This window comes from Lycium barbarum, chromosome 2, assembly GCF_019175385.1.
Source record: "Lycium barbarum isolate Lr01 chromosome 2, ASM1917538v2, whole genome shotgun sequence".
Classification (NCBI taxonomy): domain Eukaryota; kingdom Viridiplantae; phylum Streptophyta; class Magnoliopsida; order Solanales; family Solanaceae; genus Lycium; species Lycium barbarum.
Window position 1 is genome coordinate 139,843,589 of NC_083338.1, and position 23,358 is coordinate 139,866,946.

Here is a 23,358-nt window from a genome sequence, read left to right on the forward strand (position 1 = left end):
GCATTAGCTATAATGCTTGTTGGGAGTGGCATATGTTGCTCTTGTGATGATTGATGTAACAAAGAAATAGAGTATTATTAATTTTGCTTAACTCCTACGCTAGCTTTATGATTAATTGATAAAGCAATCGACGACTGATCGGTAATCGCTTAATTCAAATCAAATCAATCGGTATTCTGTGAGTTGGGTAGAGGATTAGTATATTTTAAAATTTAATAACCAATAAGTTGAACTATTGAGCGCAAATATCCAACCAGAATAGCAAATAAACACCATGGAGAAAAATAGTTTTTAGAAAATATTTTTCAATTTTCATGTTTGACTGGTCAAAATTTTAGAATAATATTTGATCTAGTAAAATAAGTTTCTTAAAATGAGGAAAAGAGTTTTCCTAGTGGAAATAAGGAAAATAAGTTTTACGAATGTCATTCCACATTGACCGTCTCTTCTCCATCCTCCAAAATCTCACCCCTACCCCATCCCCACCAACCCAAACTCTTACCCCCACCTCCACCTCTCATGGTATCTGTGTAGATTATACACAAATATTTTTAGAATAATATTTTCTATTTACATACCAAACACAGAAAAATAAATAAGAAAATTACTTATTTTTCAAAAAAAAAAACATTTTTCGAGGATCCTTCGACCAAACACACTCTTGATTTTGTAGTTTATTTTAGTTATATACTTTTTCTCAAGAATATCAATAAGAAACAATATGAATGATCTATTAATAAACAAGAAATTTTTGTTAAATTATTTTTTTGATTCAAATTGTAAGTGAATACAAAAGATCATTTCCTAGTAGAAACATTCGTGTGGATTCTTTTGTCCAACATTTATGTCAGTATTCTACGAACATGTAACAGAGTGTTCCAAATTTATGTAAATTTATAATGCGCAAATATTGTAATATATTTAGCATAGTTGCATTTTTGCACATTAATTATTAATTAGTTCTGATTTTGGTTATTGTAATATTTAAATAAATATTTTTAATTTTGTATTAATTAAAATATGTGTTTCGGTGCCTTTACATAGTAAATAAGTTATATTTAAATTAATATTAGACCTATAAGTAATATATAGAGTAAAGATACAAATTGAACATAATACAACAACAATATCAACATACCAGTGTAATTCCACAAGTGTGGTCTGGGAGGATAGGATGTAAATCATAGCTTACCTCTACTCATTACGAGGTAGAGAGGTTGTTTCCAATAGACCCTCAGATCAAAAGCAATGCATTCAAAGCAGGATTGTAAGAAAAATAGGTAGAAAATACTCAAAATACCCCTCAACGTTTGACCAAAATCCCAACTACACACCTAACCTTTGCGGGGGTCCTATTACCCCCCTGGACAAATTTTTTCAGTATCAAAATGCCCCTTTTTTGCTGATGTGGCAGTCCAATATGACAACTCTCAATTATTAACAGGCAGTCCAGTATCAAAAAGGGGCATTTTGATACTGAAAAAATTTGTCCATGGGGGTAATAGGACCCCCGCAAAGGTTAGGTGTGTAGTTGGGATTTTGATCAAACGTTGGGGGTATTTTGAGTATTTTCTCAAAAATAGGACATCAAAGTAGCAAGATACAAACAAAAATGCAGCGGATAGTAGTATACATCAAGGAATAAGAAACTATGTGATAACTAAAGAATACTACTACTAAAAAGGACAAAACACTTAGCTACCTACTAGCCTTCTATCATAATCATCGACCTCATACCTTCTTTTTTTGAATTTGATTTGTCTAATCATCTCCCCCAAGATTGAAGATATGCATGGTTAATTAAATAGTTAATAGAAAATAATTCACCAAATTTGGGAAATTCACAAGCAAAATGATCAATATTGCACATTTCGATCAATTGAAGGTTAAATGTGCCTAATTAAATAATACAAAATCAAAGTAAGAGTTTGTCAATATTTCACGGACTAAAAGCACAAATTTCCCAATATCTTTTTAGCACTGGACTTATGGATTTAATAAGTCTTTCAACTAGCCCAACCCACTTTCAGAGAGGCCTCACATTGGATATAAACAACAAAGCCCTTAAGTTTGATCCCTCTAGAAAGTTTCAGGCTTTTATAGTAAGGGGTTGTTTGGTTTGAAATCAAGTTATGCTGATATTAGCTATTTTAATATTATTTTTCATTCAGTTGGTTATTGTATTAAAAATAACATACATTGCATAATTTATAAGAAGAAGTTGTTTGTTTATAAAAACACCCCTACCTTATTTAGTAGAAAAAGAGTTTGAGGGAACTCAGAGTTATTTTTATCAGGGATAACTAATCTCGGTACTATTTTTCCACCATCTAACAGTAATAACTAGTCCGATACTATTACTATTCTTGAAATAACTTATCTAAAAATTAGGAACCAAATAAAAAATAAGATAATACTAAATTTTTATTCCAGGATTACTTATTATTGGATAATGTACCAAACGATCCCTAATGTTACAATTCCTTTCTTTTCTTATGGGGATGACAACGCATCAAGAAACTAATTAAACCAAATATAAAAGCAGACCAAATAATATTAATAAGAGATGGCATTAACACTGTCAGCAATAACATCATCAACCTTAATCCGTCGAAAATTACCCATAGTAGGTGCCTTTTGTGTACTTACTTTTGGTTTCTCTAATCTCTCTATCCCTTTTACCAAACCGGGTTTTGCTCACTCACTTGGGTAATTTTTTTTTATTTTTTATGTCTGATCAGAATCTTGAAATTAATTTTGGGTTTTAGAGAAAAATAATATCTGGGGTTCTTTTTGTTTTGTTTAATGTTTTCAGGTGGAAATTAGGTGGTGAAAGACAGTGTACAAGTGTTAGTAGTATTAGAATGGAAGCTACTAGCAGCAAGATTGTTCCTAGTATTGTTGTTTATGTCACTGTTCCTAACAAAGAATTGGGTTTGTCTTTGCTATTATTTCTAATGCTATTTAATTTTTGTTTATCTCTTTTTCCTTTTGTAGTATTGGTATTTCATTTTATTATCTCTTGATGATTTGTCTTTCCTTGATCCTTGTCACTAAAATGGTACTCCCTCTCTCGGATTTCGAGAGTCAAACTTCTTTATTTTAACCGTGAATTTTGAAAATACAACTTTAAGTTTTTTGAGAAATAATTTACATATTTAAAAAGTACAGTAAGTCATAATAATTAATAATTTTTAAACGGCATACGAATAAATCGCGGTCAGAGATTTTTTTGTTTGACTCTCATAATCTGAACTGTAGCACATAAATTGTGACAGAGGGAGTAATCTGTTGAGATTTCTAGTTGAAATAAGCATGGTCTCGGGATCACATAGTACGTGTCGTTGTTGTTGTTCTTGTTTTTTTTTTTTTTTGGGTGTTTTCTAGTTCTATTTTTAGCTAGAATATGTAGAGAACGAAGAGTTTTTTTTTTTTTTTTTAAAAAAAAGTAACTTCTTCGGATTCAAGCTCTAATTCATGAATCTTGGTCATTGTCTGAACAAAAAAGGAGAACCTCGCATTATACTATTGGACTTGTATCAAAGTGCCAATATTCTGAAGCAATATTTATTATCTGTCCATGTGTACTAGTTTAAGCATGTTATGGAAAGACGATTTCAGCATAAATTTCCGGTGATGCTATCTTTAAGAGTGCTTTTATGTAATCTTTGTGATTTCTGATGCTATGGATGGATCTTTATCATCATTATCTTTGGTTCAAAATAATTTACAGGTAAGAAACTGGCAGGGAGCATAGTCAAGGAGAAACTTGCAGCATGTGTTAATCGAGTACCAGGCGAGCACATCTCCTTATTACTGATCTAACTAGCCAAAGAAACCTTCATGTTTTTGTCTTGCACCCATCTCTGAAAGTATCTTTACCATCATTTGCCTGTTTAGACCTTAGCAATTCAACTTCAGTTCAACATGGTGACAATACCACTATGCTTTGGAAAGTGTGGTTCACTCTTGTTGTCGTGAATTCAATTTGAGTACAGAGTGCTAATCCCTCATCATTTGCTAGTAACACTTAGCATTAGAACTTAAAGCTTGATTCCTTCAAATGTATCATCATTTATGGGAAGTGTTATGTTCGTTACAAGCATACTAAGGCTTGTGGTATGACGCATAAGATTCTTCCACCTTAACCAGATGTCTTGAGTTTGAGCTCTGAGAATGAATTTTTGGTTATCAAAAAGTGTTTGTCAAGCATGTTAACCATTAGTGCTTTAGGTATTTTGATTTCCTTATCTTCTGCGATAAAGAATTTGCAAATATGAACTCAAATATATCGCTGTTTCCTTGTTTACTGCCTGTAATGTTGCATGCTTTTGACTATGCCCCCTTTCCGGAGATTGAACCTAATTGAGCTATTACAACAACAACAACAACATACCCAGTGAAATCCCACAATGTGGGGTCTTGGGAGGGTAAAGTGTACGCAGACCATACCCTATTGATTCCATCAATTTTCTTTGATGTGGTTGGACTGCTGCGATGATACATTGATGTCCACTTTTCTCATTTTTTTCTTGCTGGAAGTAAATTCACGAAGGATCGGTGTTCATATTATTGAAGGAATATGCATTGAAATTTTGAGAAATGTCATTTGAACATTACTGAACACCAGGGTAATGTAGAATGTGTAGGGGTGATTGTTATTATATAAATATAAAAATTGAATACGGGCAAATTGAGAGGAGAGGCTTTTAGGGCTCAATTTCTCATTCTGGGGTCTTGTGGTTATAGCCTCTGGTAAAATGGAAGAAATTTTGGATGTAAATTAGTAGTTTGCTGGTGTCCTCATTAGTCTTCTTTTCTAAGTTGATAACTTATATGATTAATACAAGTACTTCAAGAAGCTTGTGGATGCATAAGTGAATTGATGTGCTGTGTGTGCAGGCGTCGAATCTGTTTACGAGTGGCAAGGAGAGGTAAGACTCTTCTTCGAGCGACTGTTCCCCTTTGATTTGATTCAACTTTTCTCGATACACAATGTTAGTTTTGCTTTTTGTTTTGGTTAACAGGTACAGACCGATTCTGAAGAGCTGCTTATAATCAAGACCAGGGAATCCTTATTGGAAGCTCTTACAGAACACGTGAAGGCCAACCACGAATATGAGTAAGTCGTCGCATCTTTGTTCTTTTTTCTACCTGTTAAAAGACATCAGTACTTCAGTTTGTAACTTGTCATTTAATGTTCAACCGTCTTATTTCTCTGCATTGGTTAGACAAACTTGGTACAGATTATCCTTCTTGAATATATGTTTCCAATGTTAAAAAGGGACTTAGAAGGAAGACAGATTTTTCATGTATATCTGCCTGTTTGGCCAAGCTTTTGGGAAGCCAAAAGGATTTTCTTCTTTTTTCGAAAAGTTGAGGTGTTCGGCCAAACTTTTAGGGAAATCCGGAAATGTAAGTGCTCTTGAGTAGTTGCACTAAAAAATGTAGATTTTCCTCAGAATTACTTTTTAAACATCGACTAAACACAAAGTATTGCTCTAATATCGGCAAAAAGTGTTTTTCAAATTGATTGGCCAAACACAAACTACTATTCTCCAAAAGACTTTTTCAAAAAGCACTTTTGTCAAAAAACGCTTTTCTAATAAGCGGATTTTAGAAGCTTGACTAAACATGCTATTAGTCTTTGGTGCATAAGCTGATTGCTATCTTCACTCAAAATGTTAATCCCCAAATAGAGGGGAATGACGGTGGAGAGTGCGCATATATTATTTTGATCCTTTTCTTGCTTGTTTCTTGCAGTGTTCCGGAAGTGATTGCGATGCCCATAGTTGGTGGTTGTCCCCAGTACCTAGAATGGCTCAAGAACAGCACAAGGGATAAATGATTAAATGCCAAGACAGGCTTGTTCAACCTTGAGCTAGAACTTTGTAGGAGTCTGAGACAAAATATCTATGTTACTAGGTATCTACCATCTGATACTTATTACTTAAAGTGTGTCGTTAGTCTTGACTCTTGATGTGAGCTCTTATATCTATCTCTAATAATAATAATATCTTAGATGCATGGGTGATTTGGGGCACTGCTTGTTGTATAAGGTCTACAAATGCAATACTACTACTACTACTGTATCCTTTTATGAATTTGGAAAGCAAACTTTGCCAGTTTCTGATGAATATGAACATTTCGAAGGACTTGTTGAGCTTTTGCTGCCTCTTTACCAATTTTTCTTCTGAGACTAAAACTATGGAAAAAATTGCACAGGAGTGGGGTTTACCCAGTGCGCACCCGAAGGATAGCGGCTGCGGTTCCCTGGTCAAAAATATATATATATATATATGGTGAAAGAACGAGACCCTCATAAAGTTGTGGGTACTGTGGTATTCTCTCTTATGAGTTGTGATTGTGATTGGACAACTAACATTCAGGAAAGCTCGTTTGCAATTCGAGGTTGAATTAAAATATTCACGGTACTTCTGGACAACATTTGAAGTGGAAACAAAAAATTATTTGAAGCCGAGTGGGAAATAAGGTTTGTGATAGTTTTGATAATTTAATACCAAAATTCACCAACTCAGCTCATTTAGTAAACTTTTAATGCATATTTTCTAGGGCCATCATAATTAGCTTCTTGAGTTGTCGGTATAGTAGATGGATGAACAGAAGGAGCATGATCACTTAAATTATTTGCTTCTATACATACCTTTTTTTAAAAAAATTATTATTATTATGCAGGGAGGGAGTAGGGAAAGGACAAATGGAGGAGGGGATTATAACGTGGGATTCAAACCCTCACAAATAAGGTGAACCATTATAGCGGATTAAAGCGATTTTACTCTCAGTATACAATAGAACTTATTACTACGTTTAGCAATATGAAAAGACTATGTTTTGAATTTTTAACAATTGGATGACGCTGCCTACAGTTTGAAAAGACTATGTTTTTAATTTTTAACAATTGGATGACGTTACCTACAGTTTCAAATAGCACCATTACAAAAATGGAGCAAATTCTCTAAAAGATCACCCATGTTGTCAAAATTCCCTACAATTGGATGATTTTATTACAAAAATCGTTCATATTCCACGAGGAGATAACAACAGTCATTCATGTTTCAATGTTTTTATACCCGGTTTTTATTCACTGAAGTTAATGGCTCATATTAATAAATTTAATTAGGAGGACAATATTTTCCTCCATATAAAAATTTGGTGTTTTTACTCTATTGAGGAGACAATTAGACTAGTTCCTTAAGATTGATCTAGAAAGAAAAACAGGTTAAGCTAGTAAAATTTTCACCATATGCCTTATCAAAATGTGTGCACAAACAAAGTTGATCTTCAAAATAATAAATTGTAGCAGTAATACTTCAAAGGAGCTTGTGATGAAGTATGTCAAGTAACCTGCTGCAGCCCATAAAATGACCGTGAGAATTTAGCAAAAGAAGACGCATAATGTGTCTAAAGAGTTTCACATAACCAAGACACTAATACATAATCCCTATATTTTACTAGAGTTTCTATTATTCTTCTGCACAACAACTGCATAATCCTTCATGCCTTTTCTTTTAAAATGTCTTCCTCTCTTTGCCATAGGAAAGGGTCAATCAAGATAATTAACCTTCATGCCTTTTCTTTTAAAATGTCCTCCTCTCTTTACCATAGGAAAGGGTCAATCAAGATAATTAACAGTAAAAGTTACGGACTTGTTTGATCGGTTAATTAACTTATGTTGGGAAAAATATAGCTCCCGTTTAGCATAGATTTTGAAGTTGAAACTTGAGGTTTTTGAAGTTGTGGTTTTTGAAACTAAAGTTGTGTTTGGACATACATTTTATTTGAAAAAAATTGAAGTTTTGTGAGTGGATGTCCCAGAGTTTTTGGAACTTGAAAATTTTTTAAGACAGATTTTCAAAATATGATCCAAAATCTACGGCCAAACAAATATTTGAAGATAAATATTTAAAATCTATGGTCAAACGCTAGTCTAGTACTTCTCTATTTCACACCGAAAAGGGGAAAAAAGTAATGCAAAATACGGAAGTAAGGTATCCAAATATTGGAGTAATAGAGCTTGTTTAGATTGGCTTATTTTAGATATTTTTAAGTTAAAATACTTTTAAGTACTTTTTGTAATGTTTGACTAAGATACAAAAGATGCTTTTAAGTATTTATTTTTAAATTAAAATATCAAGAATAAGTCGAAAATCATAAGTTACAATTCCTAATATATGGCTAATCCATCCGAACAACTCATAACATTCTTTATAATTTATAATTTCTTAATTTTTTAAATAAAAAGATTCAAAATATTTGATAAAATCATAATGGAAGATAGGGGTTTAATCCTCCAAATAATAAGGCGATGTTCGTAGCTGGTTAGAGTCATGCAGTTATTAGTAATACATGAATTAATTATGTGGAAATCGATGGACTAGTTTATGCAGAAATTAGCCATGCAGAGCTAGTTATTTATGTAATAATTGTCACATAATAACGTTGTTTGATGGTCTCCAAATACAAGAGTATTCGAAACATTTTATAGTAAAGTTATTTATGAATATTTTCACCGTGGATTTGATTTTATCAAAAATGATAATAACGTGAATTCACAATCGTTTATGTGTTGGAGAGATCATGTCTTATTTTGTTACGACACTATTTATAAAGCACGTGCTAAAACATGTGAAATTATTGGACACTGCTTAAATGTTATAGGAGTACTACATATACATATAAAGCACGTGCTAAAATAAACATTTATTTTTTTATATGAAATTGCTTTGGGTATGTTGTCGTTGTTTGTATTTGAGGGAAGTAGTATCATTTTTAGAAACAAGTTGTTGAAATTAATGTCGATCTAAAATTTTAAGCTGGTAAATTAAGTAATGATACTTGACATTCAAAAAGATCCAAATAAATAAATAATAAAAGAGACTGAGAAAGAATATACATTGATATTCATCGTATGCATGCTAAATTTTAATTTTAGTTGTGTACCTTTTGTCGATTAGTGTACTTTCGATGTGAGTTCTATTAACATTTTTTTCTAGATAAAAAAGAATTTAAATTAATTTAGTCCTTGGAAAAAATTATTGACCAACTTAACACAATCTGTGAATCTTGAAAGGATGAAGAACAAAAGATAAAGGGTCTGTTTGAAAAGCCACCCAGGTAATTGGAATTGGATATAATTGGGTGTAATTACACAGTTTGACATGTTTGTTTGACCAGGTAATTACACAGTTCGGTGAGAATTGGGTGTAATTGAGAGGGTGTAATTACACTCTCCAATTCTCAAGGGGGCTCAGAATTGGGTGTATTTACTCTATTTCTTTTTAATTTTATTTTAATTTCTTTTCTTTTCTTTTTTAATTTTTTAATTTTTATTATTTAATTTCTTTTTTATTTTATTTTGATTTATTTTATTTTCTAATTTATTTTATTTATATTATTTAATTTATTTTTATTTTTACTTTTTAATTATTTGTATTTTTAAAATATATTTTTCTTTTTATAGAATTTATATTTCATTTCCTCTCTTCTCATTCCCAACCTTAACTTCTTGTGGTTCCATGTAATTGCTCATATTTTTTTTAGTTTTTGCTTTATTCATTAACCGTGTTAATATTCTAATATTTTAAACTACATCTCTTAATATTAGAAAGAATGAGTCATTAACAAATATGACATATAATAAGTGACGTTATTAAAGAAGAATTTCGTTGTCAATGAAGTTATAGACTTATATTTTCCCTTTCTTTTGAATTATAGGAGTATTTACTTATGTTACATTGAAACTTACTTATGTAACGTTGCAATTTGACATAAGAGTATTATGTTAAAAAAATTCTTTTGGATTTTAAATTTAGTTTATATTTTCTATTTTAACAATATTTGCTTTAGTACTATTGACTTGTTATTTTCACATTGTATGTTGTTTATTTTTCACTTACAGTTGATAGAATTATTGTCAAACATTTGATTAGTGTTATGGCATTATATTTATAAATATTCTTTTTTTGTCAAACATCCAATCCCATGATGTTCTCACAAAAAATGTATGCTTTTAAGTTTTATAATCAATTAAAATTAAAATATTATTAATTTTGAAATTATATATCAATTATTTTTTACAATATTAGTTACAAATATATGATTATTAATTAACATATTTTCAATAAACAATGTATTATTAAATAACTAATTTAATATCATTTATAAAGGCACATATTTTTTAAATATTAATTTTAAATTTTTTATAATTAAATTTTATTTTTAAATTAAACTAACTGTGTAATTACACTTGTGCAACCAAACAGCACGCTTGTAATTACACTGTAATTATATTATGACAAACAAACAGGTCGTAGTAATTACAATGCTGTGTAATTACTAGGCTGTGTAATTACTAGGGTAGTAATTACACTAGGGTAGTAATTACACTAATTCCAATTACCAAGTGGCTTTCCAAACAGGCTCAAAATGGACTTTAATTAGGAACTCAAATAATACATATAATGAACTTCAAGTCAAACTCGAAAAATTATCCATATTACTGCACATGAGAAAATATTGAACAAAGATTGGTATTTTTATGTAATCACTGATATTTGTAATTTGCTATCCGATAAATTTTAATTCTCGTTGTATAAGACTAATTAAAGAAGAAGTGTTTCTTACTAAGAGTTTCTTCATTTCCAATACTCGAACTCGAAATCTCTAATTAAGGATGGAGGAATTTTATCCATTCCACCATACTATTTAGCGGCATTAAAGGCTTAATTTTAGTATAACCATCTAATGTTCGAAATCTAATGACCTAATATATTCATATTCGCATCGCGTAAGACCCATAAGGGGCTTCATTTTACTAAGAGTTTGTTCATTTTCACGAATCAAACTTGAAGCCTCTAATCAAAAGAGAAGAGATCTCATTCATCCCATTAGACTCTTTGATGGTATCAAATACTATCTTTTTATTACAATAATCATATGTATAAAATTCACGCCGCATAAGACCTATAAGGAGAGGAACGCTTTCTACTAGAGATTCTTCATTTTTAGGGCTCGAACTAGAAACATCTAGTTAACAGAGAAAAAATCTCATTCATTCTAACATACTTTTTGGTGGTATCAGAGGCTTTTTTTATGTAACCATTTGATATCTGAAATTCACTAGCCAATTAATTTAAATTTGTGTTGAATAAGATCCATAAAGAGGCAAAATGCTCCCTATAAAAGTTTCTTCATTTTCAGGGCTCTAACTTGAAAAATCTCTAGTTAAGAAAAAAAAGATATCTCATCTATACCACCATACTGTTAGGTGGTATCAGAGATTCTTTTTTAGTATCACTATCTGATATCTAAATTCACTAGCCTAAACTAATCCAATCTCGTGTTGTATAAGATCCACATGAGCGGAACGCCCCTACTAATAGTTTATTCATATTCAAGGCTTGAACTCGAAATCTCTACTAACGAAATGATAGATCTCATTCATCACACCACACTCTTTGGTGGTATTATGGACATTTTTTAAGTATAGTCATCTATTATTTGAAACTCACTGACTCGATTAATTCAAATTCGCATCGCATAAGATCCATAAGGGCGGAAATCTCCACACTAAAAGTTTTTTCATTTTTAAGGCTCGAATGCGAGACTTTTTGTTAAGAGATGAGAGATCTCATCCATGCCACCATATTTTTTTGTGGTATCAGAGACATTTTTTTAGTATAATCGTCTGATAACTTAAATTCACTGGTTCAATTAATTTAAATTCGCGTCACGTAAGACCCATAAGGGGTAGAGTGCAACCTACTAAGAGTTTATTCATTTACAAGACTCGAACGCAAAACGTATGAATAAGAGATGAGAGATCTCATTTATCCTATCACCACCCTTAGAGTTATTAAATATTTTTATTAAATGAATTTATAATATGCTCTTGGTTTCCCACATGGTGGTTGATATCCTGCTTTGGAATTTTGAGAAACGATTCTTTATACTCTCTATGTTTCAATTTATGTAGAACATTTTGTTTTTTAGTCTATCCCAAAAAGAATATCACTTTTCTATAATTGGAAATAACTTAACTTTAAAATTCTCCTTTTACACTTAATGAAATGATTTATAGTCATACAAATATCTAAGGTTATTTTAGACCACAAATCTCAAAAGTTTTCTTTTATTTCTTAAAACTTTGTAGCAAGCCAAACGGTGTCACATAAATTGGGACGAAAAAAAGTAGATTTTTTTCTATTGTCAATGGTTGCATTCAAAGTTTTTGATTAAGGATGGATGAATCCTATTTATCACGCAATAATTCTAGATTGTTAAAAGAAGAATTTTATCTGCTTTTGCAAGCACAAAAAACTTAAAGGCCAGCTGTCAACTGTTAATGGATAAGGAAGTAATTGTCAAAAGTGAAACTATAGGACACTGCTTATAGGAGTACTACATATGCATTCGAAGAAATGATCTAAGTTCATTAAAAAAAAAAAGTGAATCAAATGACATCTAGACATATGGTTAGAAATTGTTATAAACAAGCATGGGGTACTACTTATCATATAGTACTGAAAATTAAACAAATTCTGCATGAACAGCGGCTAATAGAGATTCGTAAAACTTTATAGTTGAAATATAATGATCATAAAAGTCTACTAACCAAAATAGTCATGTCGTAGGCTTGATATATTTTGATACTTTACATTAGTCAATCACTGGATTTAGCTAAATACGTACGCATTTGCTAATTGTTAGCAAATTAATTAAAGCCAACTACTTTGGAAATTAATATTACTTAGTTACCTAATATTCTACTCACCCTGAATCCTGATTGAAGAGTACTAATTTAAGTATTTAAAAGTAGCAATTATAAAATTCAAGGCAGATAACTTTTTTATGATTGAGCAAACATTGTTAATTTCATATCAGAAGTAGAGAATCAAATGTTGAACAAAAATAAATAAATGTTATTGTGAAAGTATTCCCTATAATGGTTAATTAAAAAAAATACAGATAAAAGTACCTAAATGAATTGGCCTACCACAAATTTAACCCGAAGTTAACAAAAATCGTTGCTCTAAGTCCCGAAAGTTACTCTTAAAAATGTATAATATGTAATTAAAGTCATAATTATTTATTACTATTGACAAGTAAATATTTTTCAACTATTTGCAGCTTGTCAACAATTATTAATCGCGTAGTTCCAAATGTTATAACGGATGGAAATGGTAAGGAATTAGATTAATTAATTGTTAGTTTTTTCTTTTTATTCACTTCAAGCTGAATCAGTTTTCTTTAATAGGTCTATGCACCGATCCTGACTCAATAGGACAATTCAAATAGGAAAACGAGGACAACTAACTACCGCTACCGACCCTTACTCAATAGGACAATTCAAAGAGGAAGACGAGGACAGTTGACTACGGCTAAAAATCATATTAAGAGTACACATGTATGCTTGAAAACTACCGATGCATGCTAGTTGGTGTTTGTAGGTCTTACCGGTGTCTTCTCTCCAACAACTACTTCAATTAATGTTAAATTTAACTACGCCCACTTTCAAGCTAATTAGCTCTATATTGATGTCAAAATTTGGGACTAAAAGTGCTTAGAGAAATTGTACAAGTAGAATATTTCAATTGATATACTCAATCAAAATAAAAAAGTTAATTTTTTAAACGCTTTATAAAAGAAATTATCACACCTAAGTCGAAAGAAGATTTTCAAAATGTAAACTTAATAAAATTTTACCTAAGATTTAAACTTCAGTTTGTAACTTGTCATTTAATGTTCAACCGTCCTATTTCTCTGCATTGGTTAGACAAACTTGGTACAGATTATCCTTCTTGAATATATGTTTCCAATGTTAAAAAGGAACTTAGAAGGAAGACAGATTTTTCATGTATATCTGCCTGTTTGGCCAAGCTTTTGGGAAGCCAAAAGGAATTTCTTTTTTTTTCAAAAAATTGAGGTGTTGGGCCAAACTTTTAGGGAAATCCGGAAATGTAAGTGCTCTTGAGTAGTTGCACTAAAAAATGTAGATTTTCCTCCGAATTACTTTTTAAACATCGACTAAACACGAAGTATTGCTCTAATATCGGCAAAAGTGTTTTTCAAATTGATTGATCAAACACAAACTACTATTCTCTAAAAGACTTTTTCAAAAAGCACTTTTGTCAAAAAACGCTTTTCTAATAAGCGGATTTTAGAAGCTTGACTAAACATGCTTTTAGTCTTTGGTGCATAAGCTGATTGCTATCTTCACTCAAAACGTTAGTCCCCAAATAGAGGGGAATGGCGGAGGAGAGTGCACATATATTATTTTGATCCTTTTCTTGCTTGTTTCTTGCAGTGTTCCGGAAGTGATTGCGATGCCCATAGTTGGTGGGTGTCCCCAGTACCTAGAATGGCTCAAGAACAGCACAAGGGATAAATGATTAAATGCCAAGACAGGCTTGTTCAACCTTGAGCTAGAACTTTGTAGGAGTCAGAGACTAAATATCTATGTTACTAGGTATCTACCATCTGATACTTATTACTTAAAGTGTGTCGTTAGTCTTGACTCTTGATGTGAGCTCTTATATTTATCTCTAATAATAATAATAATATCTTAGATGCATGGGTGATTTGGGGCACTGCTTGTTGTATAAGGTCTACAAATGCAATACTACTACTACTACTGTATCCTTTTATGAATTTTGGAAAGCAAACTTTGCCAGTTTCTGATGAATATGAACATTTCGAAGGACTTGTTGAGCTTTTGCTGCCTCTTTACCAATTTTTCTTCTGAGACTAAAACTATGGAAAAAATTGCACAGGAGTGGGGTTTACCCAGTGCGCACCCGAAGGATAGCGGCTGCGGTTCCCTGGTCAAATATATATATATATATATGGTGAAAGAACGAGACCCTCATAAAGTTGTGGGTACTGTGGTATTCTCTCTTATGAGTTGTGATTGTGATTGGACAACTAACATTCAGGAAAGCTCGTTTGCAATTCGAGGTTGAATTAAAATATTCACGGTACTTCTGGACAACATTTGAAGTGGAAACAAAAAATTTTTTGAAGCCGAGTGGGAAATAAGGTTTGTGATAGTTTTGATAATTTAATACCAAAATTCACCAACTCAGCTCATTAAGTAAACTTTTAATGCATATTTTCTAGGGCCATCATAATTAGCTTCTTGAGTTGTCGGTATAGTAGATGGATGAACAGAAGGAGCATGATCACTTAAATTATTTGCTTCTATACATACCTTTTTTAAAAAAAAAAAAAAAAATTATTATTATTATTATGCAGGGAATAGGGAAAGGACAAATGGGGGAGGGGATTATAACATTGGATTCAAACCCTCACAAATAAGGTGAAAGTTCAGATAGCCAATCAGTATAGCGGATTAAAACGATTTTACTCTCAATATACAATAGAACTTATTACTACGTTTAGCAATATGAAAAAACTATGTTTTTAATTTTTAACAATTGGATGACGCTACCTACAGTTTGAAAAGACTATGTTTTTAATTTTTAACAATTGGATGACGTTACCTACAGTTTCAAATAGCACCATTACAAAAATGGAGTAAATTCCCTAAAAGATCACCCATGTTATCAAAACTCCCTACAATTGGCTGATTTTATTACAAAAATCGTTCATATTCCGCGAGGAGATAACAACAGTCATTCATATTTCAATGTTTTTATACCCGGTTTTTATTCACTGAAGTTAATGGCTCATATTAATAAATTTAATTAGGAGGACAATATTTTCCTCCATATAAAAATTTGGTGTTTTTACTCTATTGAGGAGACAATTAGACAAGTTCCTTAAGATTGATCTAGAAAGAAAAACAGATTAAGCTAGTAAAATTTTCACCATATGCCTTATCAAAATGTGTGCACAAACAAAGTTGATCTTCAAAATAATAAATTGTAGCAGTAATACTTCAAAGGAGCTTGTGATGAAGTATGTCAAGTAACCTGCTGCAGCCCATAAAATGACCGTGAGAATTTAGCAAAAGAAGACACATAATGTGTCTAAAGAGTTTCACATAACCAAGACACTAATACATAATCCCTGTATTTTACTAGAGTTTCTATTATTCTTCTGCACAACAACTGCATAATCCTTCATGACTTTTCTTTTAAAATGTCTTTCTCTCTTTGCCATAGGAAAGGGTCAATCAAGATAATTAACAGTAAAAGTTACGGACTTGTTTGATCGGTTAAATGAATTAAGATATGGGTTGGTTGGGTAAAAGGGGTTTGAGTTGAGTTAAATGGAATAAATGAGTTAAATAAATTTAATAGTATTAAAAATTAAAATTTCATATGACATGCCAATTAGGAAAGAAGGAGAGTTTTGTGTGTTTAGTATATTCTGAGAAAAATAGTGAAAGTTAGGTGATATTCTAGTTCTAAAAGAAACAAAAGTGATATTAATAGGAATTCTCAATACATGGGTGACATTTTAGGGAATTTACTCTACAAAAATGTGCATCCCATTAAGACATTTCATTGCTGGGAAAAAAAATATTTAAGACATTTCATTTGATGATACCTTTTGATACATGTCCTTGAAAACACTTTTTTAGTTTTCACCTGGTGTCCAATACCCGCTCCGGACTCGACTAAATTCAAATTCTTGCTAGAAAATTTCACATTGTGGAGGATAAAGCGCGTGACTCTACACACGAGGCTCTTGAGATTTCTAGATTTCTGATTAAGGATGAAGGAATGCTTACCGCTTCACAAAATTATTCAACCAAAAGCTACCAAGGTAATTATCTGGTTACTCAAACTAAAAGAGAAATCTAATAGCACCAAAACCCACATTTTTTATAAGAACAAAAATCAAGGTAGTGCAATTTACCCAAGCATGCATTCAGTGACGCAAATATATAGCAGCTGTTGCGATAAGTACCAGAGCTCCACGTATTCTTACGATGTAACAGAGAAACTGGGTGAAGAAACAGAAAGCATGCACAATAGGTACACTTATCATTTGCTCATTAGGCAGTGTGAATGTGACATGCTCAACAGACAGATCAAATAGCTAGTCAAGAGGTTTTCTAGTAGCATGAAAACCTCCAGCTGGGTGGGCAGGTGGCAAGTTCTTTTCTGGGCATGGATAGATGCTATGTTTTGTTGTTCCACCTTATAACATTGTTCTAATTTTCTTTATCATTTTTGGGCTCTCAGGTACAACATATTTGCTGAGGACCACTTGAAAGCACTGGTTTAGAAGCAAATCAATTGTTTAAGTCAAGATCAGATGAGATGATTGACTCCTTGAAACTGCAAGATACCGATCACCATGGAAGTTATAGAATGGTCATCCAAGCTTTTCGTTTTCTCAACATTCAGAAAATATCTCATCATCAAGAATCCCATAAAAGGCACACACATTTAAGGTTTTTTTGTATAATACCTCAAGCTTACACAATACTAGATTCGATTGCATTGGAAAAAGAAAAGAAAAACATTTCTAAAGGCAGTAACTATTACCAAAACAAAAGAAATGCAGCAAATATTGCAAATTTAACAACTAGATTTCCAAGTACCAAACCACCATAGGTCAAATATCAAACATAACAAGTCAAGAGAAGCTGTCTTTTTTCTTATACAATAAGTCAGCAGAAAGCAAATGACATTTAGAGCCCATACAAGAGACGAGTCAGCATAGCAAATCAAGATTCATCCAACTGATCCTGCATTAAGCACATGACAATCATTAAAGAAAGTTTTATTAAGTAGCAATATCATAATATCAAAGTTTCAGAGTTATGGTACGTGGGTGCATGTGATGATGACTTGTAATGACAGCCTTCAACAGAAGCACCTACCTGAGCATCTGAGGTCCAAAGTGTGAGATTGTCTCGCAGGAGTTGCATTATAAGGGTGCTGTCCTTGTATGACTCTTCACCTAAAGTGTCCAGCTCAGCTATGGCTTCCTCAAATGCCTAAACAAGTAGACAAAGAAATCATTCCACAGGCAACAAACATAATATAGATATCATAAAAACTGATGGCAAATCCTAAATGTTCGATCTGCAGGTTAGCTTCAACTGAAGTGGGACAAACAGAAGGCTCACGCTTGTGACCAACAATTGCTCAAGGTTAAACTTGACTATAGATCAATTTACAGACAAAACTAAATGGATCGATACGACTGTCCTCGATTACTAACTTCACCAACATTTTAACAGTACACCGGTTCTTGACTTGACTTTGCAAATTTCAGGAGAAGAATATAGACACACCAAAGCAGATCATCTCCCCATATTGCTTTTCAATAACTTATCCTACTGTCATCTATCTTAAACTAAGTTGTCAACCCACTTTCTCTAAATCACTTGGATTCATCTGTCTCCACCTTGTCGTCTTTCATCCCATCCATCCATTTCGCCATTCATCAATTCTCCCTTTTCTAATAAGTCTGATCACTTTCTTCTCCATGTGTCCCATCCCCTAAGCCTTTCATTCCCCATCTTTCACTGCATCTCACCATCAATATTCAGTTACCCTTTCCCAACTTTATTCAATGACTCTTTTATTAGTCAAAGTCAAAACAACAGTTCAGCACATATAAAAATTGCAAATGAAGCAGAACCAAATTTTACCTGTTTTGCCATATTACAAGCTTTGTCAGATGAGTTCAGTATCTCAAAGTAGAACACTGAGAAATTAAGTGCAAGACCCAGCCTTATGGGATGTGTTGGAGGCAGATCTGTCAGTGCAATTTCCTTCAATGACAACAAAGGCAGGAAAACAGAATCAGTGAAACGCAATTTTCCAACCATATGATGGAACGCTATATACAAAACGAAATGCAAACATCTGAACATACAAGATTTGACCAACTGTAGCACAGATAAAATCACATACCAGACTAAACAATTCTCGAAATTAACAGTTCATCAAGAGCCAGTGGGAGCAAAGACAGACAGAACTGATAACTAGGTAGCAATCAACCTAACCTCCTATGTACAGTGTCCAAAAATGCGCAGCATAATTGGAAAGCCTTTGCATGTGAAGTTAATTTTGTGAATCACACACCCAACCCAAGTCAAAAAAATTGGTCCTAGAGTGTTCCTAGCTACATCAATGCCACAACTACAGCTAAATTGGTGTAAGCCTTATTAATTTGCACATCCTTGGATATTTACAAGCAGTGACCAATCATCAAGCTATGTACAACAAGCACCTCTTATTGTTTCAGTTCAATCTTTAATTTCAAACAAGCACCATCACACCAATTTGGTGTTGAAAGACCCCTCTGGCATGGAAATGACACTATCTGATACAAACATGAAACACCACAAAATAAAAGTGACATCGCTTAGCAACTAACAGAGTGAGGCTACAATCTGCAGATCACAAAGTTCTGTCCCTTGTTCTCTTAGTTGCCGTACATGTACCTGTGGTTTCCTCTATAAAGATAATACATTCACTCACAAACCTCTTTCAATGGTCAAGGATAATAATACAAAGGAACATCATCATATTGCTAATTAACAACATTTTAGTAAAATAGGCGATGAGAAAACAAATTTGCAGCAGAACAAACAAAAGTACACACTAATGTAATAATTTTGATGAAAACACACTAATGTAATAATCTCCACCACAATCTCAATACAATAAACTAAATCCAGTTTGCAATTGCTAAATCTGTACAATTCATTTTGAAATCTAGCTACACCATCAAGATGCATCGTCGCCGTCACAACAGAAATCCTGCTAAGACCTAGATGCAGTTTACCCTAGAGACTCAAAGTAACATCATCTTAACCTCCAGCTAAACAAATCATTTCTCACAATCTTTTTTTTTCTTTTTTTTTTGATAAGTAATTTGTTTCTCACAATTTAAACCATACTAGTGAGATCGATATATATGTGACACAAACTGAAATGCAATGGAGAAATCAAACCCGATTTTACAATCTCCACTACATTCTCAAAGCAAATACTCCCTCCGTTCACTTTTACTTGTCGCGTTTCGCTTCTCGAGATTCAATTTTACTAATCTTCGGAGCTAAAATGAATTAGATTAACTTAATATTTTAAAATTAAAATTTAGATGTTCAAAAACTATAAGAAAAATACTATAAGTTGCAATTCTCGTCATACTAATATGATGAAAAAATACATCTTAAAAATGTTAGTCAAAGTTCATGTAGTTTGACTCTCAAAAAATGAAACGTGAATGGAGGGAGTACATAAATCCAGATCAGAATGGCTAAAATCAGTTCTCTACATTGACATATCGAAATCATCTACAGTTCCTACATTTATTTCAGATCTCAACGAAAATCCTACTATCGCAACAACTAAATACGAAAACTGACATGTAATTTGCCCTAATCTGAACAACAGTAAAAAGCAACAAACAAAAACCAAACTCAAAACCTAGAAAAATACCGCAAGTAGTAAGATCCATATATAAGTGACACAAAAACTAACATGCAATGGAAAAACAACCTGATTTAACAATCTCCACTACATTTTCAAATCAAATACATAAAATCCAGATCAGAATGGCTAAAATTAGTTCTCATCCATAATTTCATATCGTAATCATATACAGTTTCTACATTTAGCTCAGATCTCAACGAAAATTCTACTGTCACAACAGTTATATATAAAAAAAAATAAAAAAAAAAACGAGATGTAATTTGCATTAGCCCTAATCTGAAGAACAGTAAAAAGCATCAATGAAAAATACTGCAAATAGTAAAACAAAAGTCAACTCAAACAGTATACCTGAGCAGCCTTATGAGAATTCATATCGAATTAATCTACAATTATTTCAGATCTCAACTTAAAATCCTACTATCACAACAACTAAATAAGAAAACCGAGATGTAATTAATTTGCCCTAATTTGAACAAAAGTCAACTCAAAAAACAGTATATACCTGAGCAGCTTTATAAGAATTCATAGTATCTTCAGCAGCCTGTTTCCTTTCATCACCAGCTTTAAACTCAGCTAAATACCGATAATAATCACCTTTCATCTTAAGGTAAAACACCTTCGATTCACTTGACGAAGCCGAAGGAACCAAATTCAAGTCAAGCAACTTCAATATACCAGCACAAACCTGTGTTAGTTCATTCTCAACTTTACCTCTATACTCCTTAACTAAACTCACGTGTTCTTCATTCTTCCTTGATTCTTCTTTCTGTTCGATAGACGAAACAATACGCCACGCGGCACGTAATGAGCCGATCACGTTTTTGTAAGCTACGGAAAGGAGATTGCGTTCTTCGACTGTGAGTTCAGTTGATGGAGTTGAGGAAAGGACGAGTCTGTCCATGAATTGTACCATTTCTTCGTAACGTTCGGCTTGTTCGGCTAGTTTGGCTAAGTATAGGTATTGTTCACGGCTTAGATTATTGGATGGAGCCGCCATTGATGGATGGTGTTGCTACAGAGGAAGGTTTGGGGGAAAGAGAATGGAGAGTGTGTGTGTGAGAGAGAGAGAGAGGGGACTTTTTGTTGCCCTTTTTCTTTGGTTTGTTTTGTGAGAATACTGTACACGTGGAATCGAATACGCTTTTTTTTTTTTTAATGTATTTCGAAAAAAAAAAAGGAAAAAACTTATGTTGGGAAAAATATAGCTCCCGTTTAGCATAGATTTTGAAGTTGAAACTGGAGGTTTTTGAAGTTGTGATTTTTGAAACTAAAATTGTGTTTGAACATATATTTTACTTGAAAAAAAATTGAAGTTTTGTGAGCGGATGTCTCAGAGTTTTTGGAACTTGAAAAATTTTTAAGATAGATTTTCAAAATATGATCCAAAATCTACGGCCAAACAAATATTTGAAGATAAATTTTTAAAATCTATGGTCAAACGCTAGTCTAGTACTTCTCTATTTCACATCGAAGAAAAAAAAGGGGAAAAAAGTAATGCAAAATATGGATGTAAGGTATCCAAATATGGGAGTAATAGAGCTTGTTTAGATTGGCTTATTTTAGGTATTTTTAAGTTAAAATACTTTTAAGTACTTTTTGTAATATTTGACTAAGATAAAAAAGATGCTTTTAAGTATTTATTTTTAAATTAAAATATCAAGAATAAGTCAAAAATCATAAGTTACAATTCCTAATATATGGCTAATCCATTCGAACAGACTCATAACGTTCTTTATAATTTATAATTTCTTAATTTTTTAAATAAAAAGATTCAAAATATTTGATAAAATCATAATGGAAGATAGGGGTTTAATCCTCCAAATAATAAGGGGATGTTCGTAGTTGGTTAGAGTCATGCAGTTATTAGTAATACATGAATTAATTATGTGGAAATCGATGGACTAATTTATGCAGAAATTAGCCATGCAGAGCTAGTTATTCTAACTATTTAGAAGAGTCGGTTGGGCTGCTTTTTCGTCGTCCATTGTCCATTCCAAGTTAAAAAAAAAATATATGAGCCCCATATATATTAAAAAACAACAATTAATATAAAAAAAATTGAACTCCATATTAAATACTAACCAGTATTAAAAAAAAAAAGAGAAAAGAAAAAAAGTGAAACCCATCACATCCAAACTCACAGGAAAAAAAAAGTGAACCCCATATTAACAAAATCAAGCAATATTAAAAAAAAAAAAAAAGTGAATCTCATATTTAAAAAACAAACAATGTTAAAAAAAAGGTGCTTAGAAAATCAAACAATTAAATCAATAATGATGGATTCATTGCCGCATGCGTATCAACCCATTAGTGGGAGCAAATGAAATTATTGTACAGCAACATGCTTAAAATACTTATATATTAAAATAAGATAGAATTTAATTACTTTTTCATTTTTTCCTTACTCTAATAAATGTGAAAAGAGATTAATGTCATAAAAGAAAAAATACTATTAAATGGAGATCAAATAATTAATAAGGTAATTTAGTGAAATTATAATTCTAATTGACGTTTCCTTAAAAATCGTGTAAAAAACAACATGACAAGTAAATTGAGTTAAACAAAAAATATTTATTAAAAATTAAAAAATAGAAGTTCTTCATGGACCCATATTAAACATCAACCAGTATTAAAAAAAAAAAAGAAAAAAAAAAGTACAACCCACCACATCCAAACTCACGGAAAAAAAAAATGGACCCCATATTAACAAAATCAAGCAAGATTAAAAAAAATGAATCCCATATTAAAAAAACAAACAATGTTAAAAAAAAGTGCTTAGAAAATCAAACAATTAAATCAATAATGATGGATTCATTGTCACATGCGTATCAACTCATTAGTGGGAGCAAATGAAATTATTGTACAGCAACATACATAAAATACTTATATATTAAAATAACATAGAATTTAGCTACTTTTTCATTTTTCCCTTACTCTAATAAATGTGAAAAGAGATTAATGTCATAAA

At 32.0% G+C, this 23,358-nt stretch overlaps 2 protein-coding genes across 3 annotated transcripts; one reads left to right on the forward strand and one right to left on the reverse strand.

The window, feature by feature from the left end:
* The first annotated feature begins 2,512 nt into the window (after positions 1-2,512).
* Positions 2,513-14,733, forward strand: LOC132627603 (protein CutA, chloroplastic). Of its 2 annotated transcripts, none has more exons than XM_060343031.1 (6): positions 2,513-2,709; positions 2,816-2,934; positions 3,734-3,796; positions 4,903-4,934; positions 5,028-5,122; positions 14,327-14,733. In XM_060343031.1, the coding sequence occupies exons 1-6, from the start codon at positions 2,567-2,569 to the stop codon at positions 14,409-14,411; spliced, it is 537 nt and encodes a 178-aa protein (XP_060199014.1). In that variant the 5' UTR covers positions 2,513-2,566; the 3' UTR covers positions 14,412-14,733. The 2 variants fall into 2 exon arrangements, with proteins under 2 accessions (XP_060199014.1, XP_060199013.1); XM_060343030.1 differs by lacking the exon at positions 14,327-14,733 and adding an exon at positions 5,764-6,163 and having other exon boundaries at positions 2,517-2,709.
* A 2,634-nt stretch (positions 14,734-17,367) lies between these two features.
* Positions 17,368-21,475, reverse strand: LOC132627605 (14-3-3 protein 10). Its single transcript, XM_060343032.1, has 4 exons — positions 20,893-21,475; positions 18,596-18,718; positions 17,819-17,935; positions 17,368-17,683 (listed from the first exon to the last, which is right to left on the reverse strand). The coding sequence occupies exons 1-4, from the start codon at positions 21,385-21,387 to the stop codon at positions 17,663-17,665; spliced, it is 756 nt and encodes a 251-aa protein (XP_060199015.1). The 5' UTR covers positions 21,388-21,475; the 3' UTR covers positions 17,368-17,662.
* Between the last annotated feature and the right edge of the window lie 1,883 nt (positions 21,476-23,358).

What these genes read in the sequence shown, in the direction of transcription:
- LOC132627603 (XM_060343031.1), top strand. Translation starts at nt 2,567, where the DNA reads ATGGCATTAACACTGTCAGCAATAACATCATCAACCTTAATCCGTCGA. An exon ending in ATGTGTTAATCGAGTACCAG is followed by an intron (nt 3,797 to 4,902) that starts GCGAGCACATCT and finishes CTGTGTGTGCAG; the next exon opens with GCGTCGAATCTGTTTACGAG. An exon ending in TTTACGAGTGGCAAGGAGAG is followed by an intron (nt 4,935 to 5,027) that starts GTAAGACTCTTC and finishes TTTGGTTAACAG; the next exon opens with GTACAGACCGATTCTGAAGA.
- LOC132627605 (XM_060343032.1), bottom strand. Translation starts at nt 21,387, where the DNA reads ATGGCGGCTCCATCCAATAATCTAAGCCGTGAACAATACCTATACTTA. An exon ending in ATTCTTATAAAGCTGCTCAG is followed by an intron (nt 18,719 to 20,892) that starts GTATATACTGTT and finishes TTGTCATTGAAG; the next exon opens with GAAATTGCACTGACAGATCT. An exon ending in TTTGGACCTCAGATGCTCAG is followed by an intron (nt 17,684 to 17,818) that starts GTAGGTGCTTCT and finishes TGCTTAATGCAG; the next exon opens with GATCAGTTGGATGAATCTTG.